This window comes from Camelus ferus, chromosome X, assembly GCF_009834535.1.
Source record: "Camelus ferus isolate YT-003-E chromosome X, BCGSAC_Cfer_1.0, whole genome shotgun sequence".
NCBI lineage: Eukaryota > Metazoa > Chordata > Mammalia > Artiodactyla > Camelidae > Camelus > Camelus ferus.
In genome coordinates this window covers 92210860-92228350 of record NC_045732.1, presented here as the reverse complement: position 1 = coordinate 92228350, position 17491 = coordinate 92210860, and the positions used below count along the sequence as shown (strand labels likewise).

The 17491-nt window shown below is 53.5% G+C and overlaps 1 protein-coding gene across 1 annotated transcript; it reads left to right on the top strand.

Annotated features, from left to right (window-relative positions):
- Positions 1 to 2285: 2285 nt before the first annotated feature.
- On the top strand, positions 2286 to 16326 carry SASH3 (SAM and SH3 domain containing 3). The gene is made up of 8 exons (XM_032474520.1): positions 2286 to 2530; positions 10154 to 10249; positions 10626 to 10772; positions 12158 to 12299; positions 13533 to 13681; positions 13822 to 14031; positions 14169 to 14319; positions 14814 to 16326. The coding sequence occupies exons 1-8, from the start codon at positions 2474 to 2476 to the stop codon at positions 15002 to 15004; spliced, it is 1143 nt and encodes a 380-aa protein (XP_032330411.1). The 5' UTR covers positions 2286 to 2473; the 3' UTR covers positions 15005 to 16326.
- Positions 16327 to 17491: the final 1165 nt, after the last annotated feature.

The window sequence follows — 17491 nt, the reverse complement described above, 5'->3', positions numbered from 1 at the left end:
CCTCACCCAGGCCGCTCCGGCCGTCGGAGCCCCTGCAGCCGCGCCCCGCACCCAGCGCCCCCCATCGCGCCCGCCACCGAGGGCCCGCAGGGTCCCTCACACCGCGCTGCGCAGCCGCGGGCAGTTTCCGCGCCCGCGCTCGGGGCAGCCTGGGAGGGGCTTTCAGGCTGGAAAGCGCAGGCCGGGGAGGAGGGGAGTGGCGGGAGGGAAGCGTGCTGGGGGCGCCGATCTTTTGGAGGGTCGGCCTGGCAGGCTGAGTAGGACAAAGCCAAAGAAGTACGGTTTCAGCTTGGGGGAGAAGGACTTTGTCTCTCCTGAGCTCACCCGGACCGATGAATGGTGGGAGGGCGTAGGGCAGGCTGGAGAATAAGGGTGGAGGAAGTCACAAGAACATCTTGGGAAAGGGGAGGGCCAGCCTCTGATTTCACAAGTGCCCCAGAATGGAAAGCCTTAAAAAGATGCACACCTTTTACCCCCAGGATTCCCTTTTTGGAAATTTAGCCTAAGAAAAAATTCATGACTGTGAATTTTTACCTTAAGGATGTACCATGAAGAGTGAAAAATCAGCCAATCTAAGCTCATCTGCAGGGGCCTGGTGAAATAATCATGGTGCATTTATACAGTGGGCTGCTGGGGGGTGCATTACAAATCATGTAATAGAAGCACATTTCACGGCATGAAAAAATCTTTTTTAATTGAGGTGTAGTATGAGAAAATCTTGATACTGTGTTCAATTTGACAAGCAGATACAAATGCAGTGTGTGAAGTATGACTTTTTTAATTTTTAAAAATTTAAAGACAGGGTCATTTAGGTATAACTGAGCTACAATAAACTGCACATTTTTAAAGCATACCATTTGTTGAGTTTACATATGTACACACTGATGAAACCATCACCACAACCAAGGTTGTAAACGATCCATCACTCCCCAAAGTGTCCTGGTGCCTCTCCTGATCTCTCTCTCCCCGTCCCCCTGAACCATTGATCTACTTTCTGTGCAAATCATGCTTCGGGGAGAGAGAGGTTAAATGCTCAAAAACAGAAAAGAATATTCATTCAAATAGTGTAGAAGATAATTATGGAGAATTATGGAATTTTCTTATTTTTGTTTATCCGTGTTTTCTAAATTGTATATGATGAATATGAATTGCTTTTGTAATAAGAATAAGTCATTAAAGTTATTAAAATATCTGCCACAGATAACCCACAAAGTGAGCATTCTAAACTTAGCACAAAGACATTCTAGAAATGCCTGCTGCACAGGACATTTGCTGGTGGTGTTGAGTCGCTTGCAATTGCTTTTTTTTTTTTCATGGTGATGGCTGTGGTGGTGATAAATATAAGTGATGACGGCCAAGGGATGTTGATTCTAGGTGTGACTGCTTTGGTGAGGATGGCTGTAGGTGTGCCAGTGACAGTGGGGATCACAGCTTCAGGGTGATGACCGAGAGAAGATGGCTCTAGGGGTTATGGTTGTAGGGGTGAGGGCATCAGTGGGGATGACTGACTATAGCAATAATGTCTGTAAGGGTGACAGCTCTGAGGATGATAGCTGCACAAGTGATAGTGGCAGTGGCGAGGCAGATTGAGGCAGATGGCTGAGGGCTGTTTTAGCAATGATGTCTGTAGTGGTGCTAACGGCTGTGGGATGACTGCAGGGACGACAGCTGAAAGGTGTTGGCTGCAGGGATGCCTGTAGGATGATGGCTGTAGGGGGTAAGAGTGTCCTGCAGGTGACTGGCTGTAACATCCATAAGTGTAACAGTGGAGAGGACGATGGTTGTAACAATGAGAGCCGCAGTGAAAATTACTGTAGGCATGATGGCTGAGGGTGTCGGCTGTAGGGATGGTTGCTCTAGCACTGATGGCTGTAGGTGTGCCGACAGCAGTGGAGATGACTTCAGGGGTGCTGGCTGTAAGGTGATGGCTGTAGCTAGGAGTGATGGTTATGGGGGGATGGTAGAGGTAGTGACGGCAGTGATGACCTTGGTGTTGCCAGGAGACCAGGAGCACTGGCCCAACAAGCAGAGAGATGGTCCCACTTTTGGTTTCTGGATTATGATCAGTGAGACAAAGGGCTTGAGTAGGCCACATCATGTCAGGCTGATTGGCTGAAGGACCAGTGATGGTTGCCATGAGATGGCAGGGTAGGGACTTTTCTCTGCTTGTTCAACCCAAGAGCCGTCTGCATCAGAATCTCTGGAGACTGAAGCTGGGACTTCCTTCCTCCCTAGGGGCCAGCAGGGGCTGCGATTGCTGTAAGAGCAGGTCACGTGACAGGGCTTCCTGTATGCCACTGCCGCCTGGTGTCCATGGCCCGCACCCCCAAGCTGCCACTGCAGCAGTCAGAGTGGCAGCCAGAGGCTCAGTCCATGCCGTGCCTCCTGGACGGTGCTGGTGAGGCTGAGCAAGAGGCCTCCGCATCTCAACACCTACAAGAGCAGGGACGGAGTATCACCAGTGTAGAGGACCATGTTGCGCCGTAAGCCCTCCAACGCCGGTGAGAAGGAGCCCACTCAGAAGAAAAAGGTGAGGAGCATCTTTGGGAACTGATTGCTTCCTTCCCTCTGCTCTTTCAACCCATCTTCTCCAGGGCTCACAGAAATTGGAAGAGCCAAAGGCCATATGTTTAGTCTCTAGACAAGGGCCATTCTCCCAAGGGCAATGGGACATGGGCCCAGAGGTTACTAGAGTAACAGAAGTACAGAAGAGAGTTACAAAATTCTGAGAAACAGAGTTACAGATACAGTCTTAGAAGTCTAGAGTTGTAGAATTCAACCCTGCGATGCTGTAAGACAGAAACCTAAAATTCAGGACCAGAATCTTAGAGTTCGAGAATCATAAAATACCATTCTCAAGTTGAATCTTAAGACTGTACTTAATTCTCTCTCCCCTACACCGGTCCCGCCACTGCTTCTGCCTGAGCCTGCCTCTCAGGGGCCATCTTACTCAAAGGGCTCCGCTGGGCCACTCAGCTAGGAGCCATGATGCTCCCAGGGCCCCTGCCCTTTGGCCGTAGCCCAGGCTTTGCCCACTTGCTTCAACTCTGTTGTAGCTCCCGGGGCCCACAAGAGAGGGGGCTAACCTGGAGATGGGGCCCCACACAATTTGTAGACTCAGGGAAAGGGCCTCCAAACCTACAATGAGACGCAGGGGGCGTACAGCTTCGTCCCAGGAGGGGAAAAATTATTTGTGAAGGATGAGAAATGAAGCTGGTGAGAAGGGGAGTAGGAGTGAAGGCTAATGAAGAAAAAATTCTGTGGGGGGATTTTAAAGGCCAGGAAGAAAAGCAGCCGCTATAGGCAGCTGAGGTGTTCATCTTCCTGGAGCTATGAGGCCAGACTAGAAGATTCCTTGAAGGCTCTGCCCACACCTAGGTTTCTCTAGTTGGATTTGAGGATTTCTAGACTTAATTCTTTGATTCGACTGTAAGAATCCCCCAGGTAATCAGCCAGTACATGCTGCGCATCCAGCAGGATCCAAGGACCATTCCAAAGTAGACCTGAACCAGGTCCCAGAGGCCGAGCATAGCCATGGGTCAAGGTCTGGGGCCTCCAGGCCCTCACTGTGTCCTGCTGGTTTCCCCTGGAGCCCAGCCCAGGTGCTTCATGGGGGAGCCCCTTTGTCGGGGGAGCAGCCCCCAGGCAGAGACTGAGCCAGCTAAGTTGCTGAGCCTCAGGGCACTGGGGTGTGCATCCTGCCCCATCTCAGGTCCTGGGGTGGCTGCCACTTCCGGCTATACTCTCTGCACCCCAATGGCTTCGCTAAGGTTGCAGTGGAGGTGGGCGGGTGGGAAAGAGATTTATGATTCTTCACACCAGCTCTGTCACCCCTGTCCAAGCTCCGTGCGGTGCTAGCCCCAGCAGACTTGCCATTGGCTGCCCCTCCTTGGCGAGCGGGTCCATTTCCCCTTGCTCTCCGGCTGCTGGGGGTGGGAAGCAGAGACCGCTCTAGACCTTGCTGGGCCCCAAACCACAGGGGAGCTGAACTGGAGGAAAGAGGCTGTGAAAGAGCTGACACTGGGACCCTGGGTCACCTCAGGTGGAGGTGCTCGGTGGCTCACAGAAGCCAGAAGTCCCATCTTCTTTCCCGACTTCCATTATCCAGATTCTGTGTCTGGTGACTGGGCCTCCGGGATTTTCCCCTGGTCTCTCCCAGGAGAGTCAAGGCCCTGGTAGCCCTCTGAGGGCCATGTCCTCCCGGGGAGTGCTGTCCAGGCCAACCCCACCTCACCCCTGCAGAACCTGGACTGGCCTCCAGAGCCACTCTCCAAGGCTTATCCCCATGGAAGTGTCCTTAGAAAAGACAACTTTTCAGAAGGTGGAGACAGCATCTTCCCCGGGCCTGGAGGCAGAGGCCAGGCTCCAGCACTGTGACTTGGGCAAGTCCCTTCCCCTCAGAGGCCAAGGCGACGTGGTGGAGGGGAAAGCCTCCCTCTCCTGCCCCAGTCCTCCCCTCAGGCCGACCAAGTAGAGATGTGCTGGGCACGGGACAAGAAGGTGGAGTTGGAATCCTACCAGATTCCAGCTGTAGGACCTTGGACAGTTCACTAACCTTCCTTGGGCCTCAGTTTCCTCACCTCGGAAGAGGGGAATCGTTACTGATTTGCCCACCCCAGGAGGGTGTAGGGATTGCCTGGAACAATAAATGTCAGCACACTCTGTCGCATGTGTGCATGTGCACACGAGGGGGTGATGGTGCAGGTGTGGGTGAAGGCAGGGAGGACACCGCAAAGAATGAACCTTGGTCGCAGCCCTGAAGTGGAGAAAACAGGACTTACTAGCCCATCAGGTCCCAAGCACTGTTCTGTGCACTCTACCCACCTCGTAGCTTGTCGGCTCTTCACGACAATCTTGTGAGGTAGGGGCAGGCATTGTCTTTATTTTATGCCTGAGGCTCAGGGAGGTGAAGGACTTTCCCAAGGTCACACAGCTAGTAAGCTGCAGAGCAGGGATCCAAGCCAAGATTTGTCAGTGTCCAGAGTCTTAACCCCTTCTCCCTCTATTCTCTTGTCTCCCTACTGATCTCAGAAGCACTAGAAGAGTCTGATAAGCATAAAAGACTCAACCTATCAGCAGGAGGGCTCTGCAGGGCCGACCCAGATGGCTATGGAATGAGTGACCTTCCAGGCAACAGAGTCGGGAACAGACCCTCCAAGATGGTAGGGTCAGGATGTGGCACCTACTGTGCATCAGGAAGGACTAGGGAGACCCCCAGGCTGGGGGGCATACCCTTTGGTTGCCTTTTGGAGACTTTCACCTCCATCAAGGTATCTCTGCACTCCCTCATTATCTGTTGAAGTGTAGGAAGTGGAAAGGGGTTTTTCCTGGAACCTGCCTCCCCTAAGGATGGTCCTGCCACACCACACCCCTACTTTTTGACTATACCCCAGACCTCACACCAGTGGAAGTGCAGAGGAATCGTTTCATTCAAATGCTCGACTGTCCCCTCCCTCCAGTCTCCCCCTGCCCCTTTCTTCCCCAATCCCAAAACACTACTTCCCTTGGGGTTCCCTTCCTACAGCACCCCTCTGGCATGACGCCCCCCTCTACCAGCATGCACTTCACATTTCCACTGGCTCCTCACTGCACACAGACTAATGCCCAAGTTCATTGACAAAGCTGGCAAGGGCCTTCCACGGCCTTTTCTGCTCCACCTCCCACCCCACACACTGGCGTACCCACCATCCCAACACCACGTTTTGAACATCCCTAACTCTCGCTCTCTATCAAACTTTTCCCAGATCCACCTGGAGAAATCCTGTCTCTCCTGCACACCCCAGCTCAAATGTACCTCCTCTTCCACGAAGCCTTCCCAAGCCCTTCTGCCTCCATGTTCCCACCTGATCTCCTGGTAGCTCCTTCCAAATAACATGCGCAGTCGCCATTGCCCTCAATCCACTTCTATACTGGTGGATGACTTCATGAGCTCTGAGCATAGCAACAAGCACAGGCTTCCAGAGTCACAGACATGGGTTCAAACTGTTGCTCGTCCCACTGCCAGCTGAGTGACTCTGCCTAGGTCATTTCATTTCTCTGAATCTCAGTCTCCTCTGCTGGGAAGTGAGGATGTAAGACATGGCTGTGGTGAGGCTGAAGTGAGCTGGCACACATGAAGTGCTTGGCAGGGTGCTGGGCACAGGGGAGGTGTTTAATCCCTCCTTACTGGATTCTCACACATGCACCTGCAAGCGCCCAGAGCCCAGAGGGTTCTCGGTGTACGACTGGTACGCTGAAGGAGCTGAGAGGGTCGCTGCAGAGACACCTGGGGAAAGCCAGGAAAGCCGAGCTTGCTTAGGAAGCAAGGAAAGAAGATGCCAGTGGGGGCAGTGTGAGACTCTGAGGAGGGTAATCAAGGAGGGTTTCCTGCAGGGGGCGGTGCCTTTAAAACTGGATTTGAAAAACCTTTTTATTGAAGTCTAATATCCATCCAAAGAAGTGCATCAATCATAAATGTAGCACGCAATGAATTTCTATAAAGTGAGTATCCCCATGTAGGTAGCACTGAGATCGAACAGAGTACTTCCAGCCCTCCAGAAGCTTCCCTCATGCCCCTGCCAGTCACAGCATGCCCCCTTTCCCCAAGAGCAACCGCTGTCCTGACTTCCAACAGCTGGATTACTTCCGCTGGATTTTGAACTTTCCACACAAGGAACCATATAATATACCCTGGTGGCTGGTCCCTTCTGCCCCACAGCGTATCTGTGCGACTCATCATATTGTTGGGGAGAGCTGCACGAAGCTCACCGCCATGTGCTATTCCCTTGTGTGACTCTGTCACAATTCACAGATCCACTCTTCAGTTGATGGGCATTTGCGTTGTTTCCAGTTAAAGTGGATTCTGAAGGAGAGGAGAAACTACGGTTGACTGAGAGAAGGGCGGATTGTTCCAGGTGGGCATGCCCTTGGTAAGAGCCTGGAGGTGGGTCGTAGGGAAGGCTAAGCATGCCCGGACAGGCCATGAGCGCCTGCTGTGTCAGGCACTCGGCCCTCTCAGCCTCACAACATCCCAATCAAGTGGGTGCTGTGGTCTTCATTTCACCCACTGGGAAACAGAAGCCCAGAGAAGCTGAGGAACACACCCAGCTTTACACAGCCTGTCAATGGCAGAACCACGATGTGAACTTTTTCTTTAATTGACATATAAAAAAATTTAATTGACATATAGTTGAATTACACTGTGGTGTTAATTTCTGGTGTTCAGCACAGTGATTCGGTTGTACATAAGATGCAAACTCTTGCCGGCCAAAGCCAAGTAAAGAGACTGAGGTTTGGCGAGGTTATTAACTCACCGATGGCCACACATCCCAGAGATGAACTCAGCAATGTCAGGAAAGTAGTTCTTTGTGAGAGGCGTGTATACTCCGCTTAGACATGAAAAAGGGGCCAACAGTATATGGTATACCTTCCGCCCTGGTCAGGATCCCAAGGAAGGCGTCACCCTAAAGGGAGGCCAGGCAAAAAATCCAAAAGGGCTCAAAGATTCCACTCATACCTGAGTGATGGGGTCACTTCAGGCTCACCAAAAGGCATTCAGGATATTTGGGGCTGCTCCTGCCTTTAGAGGTGGGTGGCAAGGCAACCACCCCACCCCCTGCCAGCTGGCCCTCACCCTTAGTCCCCCAAAGAACTTGTCTAGTCCTTTCCATGTCCCTGGGCTGAGGAGCAGCTGGCCAGGCACAAGTCCCAGCACCACCCCTATGGCCCTTTTAGATTGTTTTCTCCCGTTTTGAGCTAAAGCTGAGACAGAGGGACCCTGATACAAGGTCCCAGGGGCCAAAGGCCCCCCTTCCCAGCCCCCCAACTGTAGATTAATGACAGGAAAAGGAAAGAACTGCAATTAGAGGGCAGCCTGGAGGTGAGTTTACTCTTCCCTAACAAAGCCCACTTCCGGCCTCACGCCTGCTCTGCGGTTGGCTTTCCAGGCTCCCCAGTCCCTAGGGCTTCAGGGGCGACTCTCAGCCTCCTGGTCTGCAGACCAGACTCAGGCTTGGTGGAGGGAAGGCCACAATAGGCCCCACTTGCCTAAAAATAGCAGGCCAGCCTGCCCTCCTTGGGCCCAGGCCAGCCTGGTGCCCACCCTCTCTCCCTGTTCCCTCTTTTCCAGGCAATAAGAGAAGGAAGTTATCCAGGCAGCTGCATCCTAGCCATACAAGAGGAGGAAATGAATGGAAAGTGGAGGAGAGAAGGGGAAAGCAAGGGAGAGAAAGAGGAAAGAACAGTGGGCAGGGAAAACCAGGGGATGAGGATGGAGGAGATGCGTGGGAATGGGAGAAGTCACCCCCCAGCCATGCTTTCTCACCCCTGCTCCCACTCAGCCCCCTTCCCAGCTCCCCCACATCATGCAGAAGAGGCTTTCTCCCTGAGGCTGCAGGTGCCTCACCCAGGAGGCCTTCATGGTGGTGGGTCTGCTTGGCCTGACCACGGACCTAGTTTCTGGTCAGCTGGCTTGCTGTGACCTCTAAGAAGGTGTGGCCGTTGACCCGATTGCTGACTTGCTTTTGGTCAAGACCCATCAAGAGAACTAGTCTTTGCAGTCCCCAGGCCCTGGCGGAGGTGGGGGGACGGCGGGGGTGGGCAGGTGATACTGCCCCTGCCCTGGGGAATTGTCACTGGACTCCCCCCCCCCCCCTTTCGTAGGAAAGAGGATGTGAAACTTTAAGCTTTGTGTGGGTTTGGGGCTTCGGTTCCTCAAGCCCTTATCTCTGATGTCTGCAGCCGATCCCGCTCTATCTGTCTGGCCATCTGTGAACCCTGGTTCCTGTGTGTATCTCTGGTCTTGATTGTTGATCCTGATTCGGGCTCAGCCTCCACTTCTTGTGTCTAAAGTCTGCCCTCCTTACCTGGCCCCGGTTTCTGCTGCTATCTTGGCATGTGCATGCATATTCAGTTAAGAAAGCTCATTTCCTGAAAACAGTCTCATCCGCACTGTCAACTGAAAAAAAAAAAAGCATGACCTCAAAGTTGAGAATTATGTTTTATGTTTTATTCTGCGGACTTTCTGAGACTTCAAACCCAGGAGGGAGGAGCCAGGATACCTAGCAGTTTTGCAACAGAAACCAGGTAGCCAGAACATCAAAAGATTACTGTTAAAGGAAACTAGACATTACAAGTTAAAGAATTTAGCACTTTTTTGTGTATGGGAAGATACAGGAGTCTGGGCTCATTGAAATCATTCCTTTGATATGCACCTTAGCTGTCTAGGGCCAGTATCCTGTTCCTTTCCATCCTGAGTCCCCTCAGGGTACACCGTTGGGGGTGGCTGCAGTGGCGGAGGGCTTGGCCTCCTGTTTGTCTTCATCCTGAGCTCCCTCAGGCTCACCATCAGGTCGGTGGTAGTGGCTGATGGAGCATCCTTTGTTTGCTGATAACGGCAGGCAATGTTTTTCATTCCCAGCACAAACAATAGCTCTGGCCTAAAAGTCTGAATACTGGCACATGTCATCAATGCCCAGCTCATCGCATTACGACTAAGGTTAAAAGCAGAGATGAAGAGAGAGAACATGGTAGCTTTCTTTTACTATGTTAAGCCCAGTCATTTGTGTCCCAAGTCTGTGGGCACCTTCTCTGAATAAGTTTCTACTGTGGCTTTCCAGAAAGTGTAATGCCTGGTCGTAATGCCAGGTCTGGGGGTTCTCTTGCTCTTCTTGGGACACAGGCTGGAGGCCCCAGTGTGTTTGCTGCGATCACTGTCACAGGAAACCAGGCTAGGGGAAGGCTTAGGGCCTGGAAGCCAGGCTGCGGCGTTTGGGATTTACTCTGCTGTATTAAAACAGGGGACGCTGTTGTATGTGCTGCTGTGTGTTTCTAGTAGGACACATGCGTTTTCTCAGACTCATTGAGTCTTTCACTACAGGGTTCTGGGGACCAAACCTCAGGCACTGATGGAAATGTGGGCTTAATCTGAGGCCTGAGTGGGGCTGAGGCTCTCAGGCCACTTGCTGTGTGGTCAGCACGAGGCAAGTTCACAGCTAAAGAACAGGAGGAAGCCAGGTAGCCAGGAGGACGTCTTGCAGCTTCACCTGCTTAGCCCTGGGCCCTCAGGGCAGCCGTGACCTTGCCCAGCCCTGGGGTAGGGGCGGTGTGTTGGAGCGGGAACCTTGCTCCTCACTCCATTTTAGCGCCACTGATGTCGACACCCCGCTTCTTCCAGCTCTCGCTTCAGCGATCCAGCAGCTTCAAGGATTTTGCCAAATCCAAACCCAGCTCCCCTGTGGTGAGCGAGAAGGAGTTTAATCTGGATGATAATGTGAGTTTCGGAGCCCCCTGGGGGATCTGGCTGCGGCCCATCTGGGGGTGGGGAGTGGCAAGGAGGGCAGGAGGAGGGGGAAGACGATTTTAGGATCATTGAGGCAAAGTTTGTTTAAATATAATAGGCCCACCTCTCCCACCGATGAAAATTCTGGGCCCTAGGAACTCCTTGCATTCTTTTCAACTGCAAATTCATTGTCAATTTAAATGCAAATGAGTCCGGCTGAGGACAGGTCTGGAGCTAAAAGCAGGGGATGGGGGGCTCTCCTCACCCTTCCAGCCTCTGCCAGGACCCAAAGGCCTCCTTCTGCCCCCAAGTCCTGGACCCAAGCATGGCCACAAGGGTCCCTAGATCTCCACCTTTTTCGTCACAGATTCCAGAAGATGACTCAGGTGTCCCGACCCCAGAGGATGCTGGGAAGAGTGGCAAAAAGCTGGGGAAGAAGTGGAGGGCCGTAATTTCCCGAACCATGAACAGGAAGATGGGCAAGATGATGGTGAAGGCCCTGTCGGAGGAGATGGTGAGGCCTGGGACCCAGGGAAGGCGGGGGACAGGGAGGACAGGCACCGCTCTGGTCGGGTGTGAGCATGGCCACCGTGATAGCCACTGCTCGGGTATGCCCTGACCTGACCCAGTTACAGTCAGGAAGGTCACTGGGGGAAGGGAGCTAACTTGGCCATGGCCATGGCAGGAAGGCACAATCCTAAGGGAGAAGGAGTGGGGTCTGAGGAGGGGTGAAAGTCTGGGTGACAGAAGCTTCTTGGCCAGGCAGGCCTGAGGAGATGAGATCGTCTGAGGCAAACTCATCCACCTCAAAAGTTTTGCTTGGAATGAGTCCTGGGATTGGGAAGGCTTGATTCAAGGAGAGGACCTATGAGAGCAAATAGAGAAGGCTGGCTTCAGCCCAGGGAGGGAAGGCGGGACAGACAGCTGTGGGCAGGCACATCCCAGTAGCTCAAGTCACACAGTGAGTCTGTGTGCTCGTGGCTCTTGGAGGAGGAGCCCTGGCAATGGGGTGCTGCAGTCAGCTCGTACTAACGGGCTCATGCCGGCTCAGGACAGCAGTTGGTTCAAATTTTCAGGAATTTTGTGAGCCAGGTGTGAGACACAACCATTATTGAAAATTCATTTATACAACTGAGAATTGAGTCAATTATGTTAAAAAGGAAAAGACTAAAGTCAGTCTTAAAAACTCCTGATTTCCTAATTCTTGAACTGACTTTCCCTGCTGTTCGTGCCCTTGAAGTTGTTGGCGTCTGCTGTCTGTGTTCAGTGACTGTGGTAGTTCGCCATGGGCCGTGGTGGGGAGTATTTACAACACAGGAGTCGGCAACTGCTACAAATCAGGGCTTTTATTCCCAACGAACCAGTTGTGACAGAGTTCCCCACACCAGGCCCACTGAGGCCCAGGAGCTCTAGAATCAGGTCAGCTTAGCTGTGGGCTCTCACATGGGAACATTTCCATGACTTCTCATCTGTAAACTTGGGATGATCAAGTACATATTCTTGAGTGAGGATTGAATGAAATTCTCTGGCACATAGGAGCACAGTCAAAAGTAGTGACTCTCTCATGCCATAATCTGCCTGCCTATGCCCTAGTAACAGTGCCGAATCCAGGGTCTGTCAGAGACCTTTGCTGTGTGTACATTGGCACCTCAAGCTGACAAAGGCACCCCAGTTGAGCCTCATTCCATGATGTAGGCAGGGCAAAGACTGTCAGTCCCACTTTACGGAAGAGGAAAGTAAGGCCCAGAGAGTGCCATGCAACCTGCAAGCGGCAGAACTTGGGCTCCAGCCAGGCCTCACTTGTCCCCTGAGCCCAGGCCTGTTTCCTCTGCACCTGGAGCTGCCTGTGTGCACCCCCGCCAAGGCTGCTCAGGGTTTCCTGCCTCCCCTTCCCTGCAGGGAGACACTCTGGAGGAGGGCTCAGCCTCCCCGACGTCTCCAGACTGCAGCCTGGACAGCCCCGGCCCTGAGAAGATGGCGCTGGCCTTTTCTGAGCAGGAGGAGCGGGAGCTCCCAGCACTCAACCGACAGGCCTCCACGGGTGAGTAGGAGAGGTAGGGGGACACCTGCTGAGTCTGGGGGAAAGGACTGGGTTAGGGCCATACAGGTGGCTGTCTGGGAGGGATGGTAAGAGAAATGAACCTTTACCATTTGCCTTCTGGGACCTTTCCCAGCCTCTTCACGTTAAATCTTCACAACAATCTCAAGGGGGTGGTACTATTATTACCCCCACTTTATTGATGGGAAAACTGAGGCTCAGGAGGTCAAGTGACTTGCCCAAGGGGACCCAGTAGTGAACTTAAGTCTGCCCTAGAGGAGCCTCCACTTGCTGGAAGGGCCCAATGGCAGAGGAAGAGCCCCATTGCCCTCTTGGACCAGCCCACCCTTACCTTTCCAAGGGGGGCTAGAGGCTATGGCTCCCTGGGCCTCTGACATCCAGGCTAAGGGTGGGGGTATAAGGTCTCCAGCTGTGAAGACTCAGCCTCATGGACATCAGCCCATGGTTTGCTGGGCTCAGGGCACTACTTGGCATGTTCTAGATGTCCGTGGGGGTGGACAGGAGCTTCCAGCAGCCCTGCCTAGAGGGAGGGACTTTGAACTGTCATCTGCAGACCCACAGAGGCACTCCCTTTCTCCCCCTCCTGTCTCGTACCAAGTTCTCTGATCTTTCTCTGGCTCCGAAGACACCTCCCTGCCCCCACTGAAAGCCACTTAAATGATGCCTTTCACCCTGTCCTTCCCAGAGAGTAAGAGCCTGTCTGAGTTTCCGTGCGATGTTGTAACTAGACACTGAGTCTTATTAAGTAGAGAAAGTAAAATATTGATGCAGGGTGTGACTTCCTGGGTGGAAAGTGACTCACAGGAGTACTGGAGTGGAAGTCAGGAAACATGACATCTAATGGACCCAGTGCTGCCCAGTTACAAAGTGAGAGGCCTTGGGCAGGTCACTTGGCCTGTCTGGCCTCAGTTTTCCTCATCTGTTCATTGGGATGTTGGTCCAGTTGTTACCTAGAGGCCTTCCCAATTTGCCCAGTCATCGGTCTGTGAGCCATTTCTCCTTCTATGGTCAACTATTTTCATGTCTGGTACCCCAGAAGGGAAGCTGTGCTCCTGCAGGGTGGCTGAGGGGTGAGGTCAGAATCCCTTCTGTGGTGTGAGACTTACCAGAGCCCAGCTTTCTTCCCTAGCATGTATCCTTGGAAGGTACCTGCTGGGCACTGACTCAGCTGTCCTGGGACAAAGGTAACCTTCCTCCCTGCTCCGTTTCCTGCAGGCAGTGAGCTGTGTAGCCCCAGCCCAGGCTCTGGCAACTTTGGGGAGGAACCACCTGCCCCCCAGTACACAGGGCCCTTCTGTGGCCGGGCACGAGTCCACACCGACTTCACTCCCAGCCCCTATGACCACGACTCCCTGAAACTGCAGGTAAGGTTGGCATCCGGGCCCCTGCTGAGCCTCGTAGGCTGCACCCATAAAAGAGGCTTGATTGAACCAAGGTAGGATGCTGTCAGCAGAGGCCAAGGGGCCTCGCTCCTGCTGCATCCTGCTCTCCTCTCCTCCCACAGAAAGGAGATGTGATCCAGATCATTGAAAAGCCACCTGTTGGCACGTGGCTGGGCCTGCTCAATGGTAGACTGGGCTCTTTCAAGTTCATCTACGTGGATGTGCTGCCCGAGGAGGCTGTGGGGCCTTCCCGCCCCAGCCGCCGACAGAGCAAAGGCAAGAGGCCCAAGCCCAAGACTCTTCATGAACTTCTGGAGCGCATTGGCCTCGAGGTTTGAGCGGGGACTTGCAGTAGTGTCTGGGAGCAAGGGATTGGGGTGCCAGGGCAAGTCAGCTATGTGGGGAGAGAGGGTTCCCAGGTGGGGGTGGCTTGTCAGTGGCCGTGCTAGTGGCCTGCCTCCACCCACAGGAGCACACATCCACCCTGCTGCTCAATGGCTACCAGACCCTGGAGGACTTCAAAGAGCTGCGGGAAACACATCTCAACGAGCTGAATATCATGGACCCGCAGCACCGGGCCAAGCTGCTAACGGCCGCTGAGCTGCTGCTGGACTATGACAGTGAGTGGGCTTAGGGGCGGGGAGGGGGGCGGGGAAGGGAGGCGGGCCCTGGTCCTGCCCCAGGGCCCCTCTGCCATTGGCAGGAGCTTCCCAACACTTGAACTCCAGTATTGGGCAGAGCTTGTGGGGAGGAAGGGTTTTGGGGATCAGGCTCAACTCCCTTTGGGATCAAAGGGGAGACTTAGGGCCAGAGAAAGTGAGGCATGGAATTGAGGCCTCAACGATGGGTAATAACCAAGCCAGATTTCAAGAGCAGGTTTCCTGGCTACTAGCTCAGTGAGCTCCTGGGCGGGGGAACTGGCCTGGAAACCAGTCCCACCTGCTTCTAAGCCAGAAGGGGCAGCAGTGGAGAGGGGGTCGCCCAGAGGGAGAGATAGACCGCAGTGGACTTCCCAGGGTCCCCCACCCACATGGGCCCCCCAGGGCTTCTGAAGCCCCCCTCCCAGCTAAGGCCCAAGCCCCTCACATTCCTCTCCTTCCCTCATCCGTGGCAGCCGGCAGTGAGGAGGCAGAAGAGGGCGCTGAGAGCAGCCAGGAGCCAGCAGTGCACACAATGGCAGAGCCCAAAGTGGACATCCCGCGCGATTCAGGCTGCTTCGAGGGCTCGGAGAGCGGGCGCGATGAGGCGGAGCTGGCGGGCGCCGAAGAGCAGCTGCACAGCCTCTCTCTGGCCGGGGCCCCTTGAGGTGGCGACCGCACGGGCCGAGGCTAGGCCGGAGCAGCCAAGGCCGCGGGGATGGGGTGGGCCCGGCCTCCCATGGTGGCCTGGGTCATGGACTAGGACTGGGCGCCAAGCCCGGTCCCACTCCCCCCCGGGCACCTAGGGCTGCAGAGGCCAGCGGAGCCTTACAGGTGTCCAGCAGGAGTGGACACAAGCCGTGGAGTCGCATCCACCTGCTGGGCCACCTCCCTCCACCACCTACTGACAGCACAGCCCTTTGGGCTGCAGCCAAAGCAAGGGGGACATCGAGCAGCCACCCGGCCCGGGCCCCTCACCACCGAGGCCTCCAAACTCTCCAGCTCCACACCACCTTCACCTGTAGCGCTGCTCCTGAAAAGGGGGCCAGGTCAGTGTTTCGGGTCAGTCTCAACACCCTAGGGAAGCTGGCCATTGAAAAGGACTCTAATTGGTTACGGGTAAATCCAGACTTTTCTAAATCAGGTTTGAAGAAAACCATGTGTATCTTTCCTACTTTCCTCCATGTTAACTTGCTTAGGAGTTTAGCCACTAAATCACTGTGTCACTTAAACCGACTGCCTTCCCCAGTTGGGAGGACTGGCTAGGATAAGAATGGGTAGTCGCTGAGGGCCCTGCCAACTCTGACATTCTGTGACATTAAATGCCTGCTGCCCCATTACCTGTGGCCAAGGACAGCAGTGAGGTTTGCTGACGGGGCTTGAGGGGCCTCAGGCTCTCAAATGAAACAGCTCCTCCTGTTCACCCCTTCCATACCTCCCCATGTGACTCGGCCAAGCCGCCACTCCCCCAAGCTTAAAACAATGCCCATGCCTCAGACAGTACACGCCCTCCCCTTCCACTCCGGGCCCCTTGTGACACTTCCACAATGGCAGATGGTCAGACCTGGCTTCCAAGGACAGAACTGCTCCTCAGAAACCACTCATGAGTCCAGGCCCAGACTTGGCCTCTTGTGTGGGTCCTTACAAGGAAAGCACAAAGCTGGACACTGGGGAGTCTACTACTCTACCTTTGCTCTGCTAAAGGTTTTGATGTACTTTGAGCACCAGAAGGAGAGGGAGAGTATCTGTGGGTGGGGGCCTCCGTTGACCCCAGTACCAAGTCTGTGCCCTGAATTCCCAGAATAATCCTTTCCCAGGGCCCTAGTGGCCCTGGGACAAACGGTGCCCACCATGTCTAGGATTGCATGCTTAGTGGACACACTTCTCAACCTACTACCAGGAACTCTCACAGAATCTATCTTTGAATAGTTTGAGTGTAAATATGATGGGGGTGATGGGTTGGTAGCAATAAATAGAGGTAGAACTAAATTATTGTCTCTGGTTATCTTTCCTGTGGAAAGAGGGTTGTGGGAGGAACAAACTAGTCTCCTTCAAAGCTGGAATCAGCAAAATGTCCTCCACTGTCCTTTCAGGGCCATCTGCCCCTTTCCTGAAGATGCTCAGTGCTCTCAACTCCGCTGACTGCTAACCAGCACTCCTCAGCTCAGGCTCCCATGGCCACTGGCCTTGCTGGGGTCTCAGGGTGAAGGGGAGCCTTTTCCCACTTTCTAGAACTGTTTATTTAATAAGCGCCTTCCCCATTTCCCCAGTGAAGAAGGCTGCACTGGGAGCTGTCCAGGGTCCAAAAGTCAGCAGGACCTTCCCTCTGAGGCCACCTCTTCCTGGGTCCCACAGTGTGCCCACTGAAGCTACACCATCTCTTAGGAGGTGGGTTGGAGACGCGAGCCCCTGGCATTTGTTTCTCTGGCATTAACTGCATTAGGAAGGGCAAACGAGTGTGAGCCACCACCAGAGCAAAGACAAGGCCACTCGGCTTCCAGGCTTTATTCTCAGCTGCACTTGTCCACTGCCCTGAGTGGCTGTGGGGTCAGGAAACCACAGCATTAATCTCACCAAAGAGAAAGGAGCCCAAATGGCCTCAAAGCCTTAATGGTACTGAATGATTGCTGTGATTTCATAAGCACCAACACGTACGCTGGGCCCCACGCACTTTCCCTGTATCTCTCCTATGAGTCCTCATGCCAGCCCCTCCCTCTGAGGTGGGTACCATCGTCTCCCCAATTTACAGAGGAGGAAACTGAAGTGCAGACAGGTTGAAGACGTTGAGTGAGAAGTCCAACAAGCTTTCAGAGCCCACAGCCGTCTGGAGGGCAATCTGTCCTGTGAAGTACCTGACATCCTTTGACCCAGCCATTCCCCTTCTAGAATTCCACCCACACAAAGAGCCACACAAGTGCACACAGATACATGGACAGAGGTATTCGTGATAGTTTTGTCTGTAAGAAACTGGAAACAATGCAAATGGAGAATTAGAAACATGGTTCATTTGCACAATACCATTAGACATGATATAGAAAAATACTTGATGACATGGGGAAAATCTTCATGAATTTTTAATTGTTTAACTTGAAATTTAAAAATTTAAAAATTATACAAATAACATACAAACGTTCTAAAAGAAGTCTGTGCCATA

Excerpts from the sequence above, each read along its gene's own strand:
- SASH3 (XM_032474520.1), top strand. The coding sequence starts at position 2,474 with ATGTTGCGCCGTAAGCCCTCCAACGCCGGTGAGAAGGAGCCCACTCAG. Across the intron at positions 10,773-12,157 it reads AGGCCCTGTCGGAGGAGATG|GGAGACACTCTGGAGGAGGG; the intron begins GTGAGGCCTGGG and ends CCTTCCCTGCAG. Across the intron at positions 12,300-13,532 it reads CAACCGACAGGCCTCCACGG|GCAGTGAGCTGTGTAGCCCC; the intron begins GTGAGTAGGAGA and ends CGTTTCCTGCAG.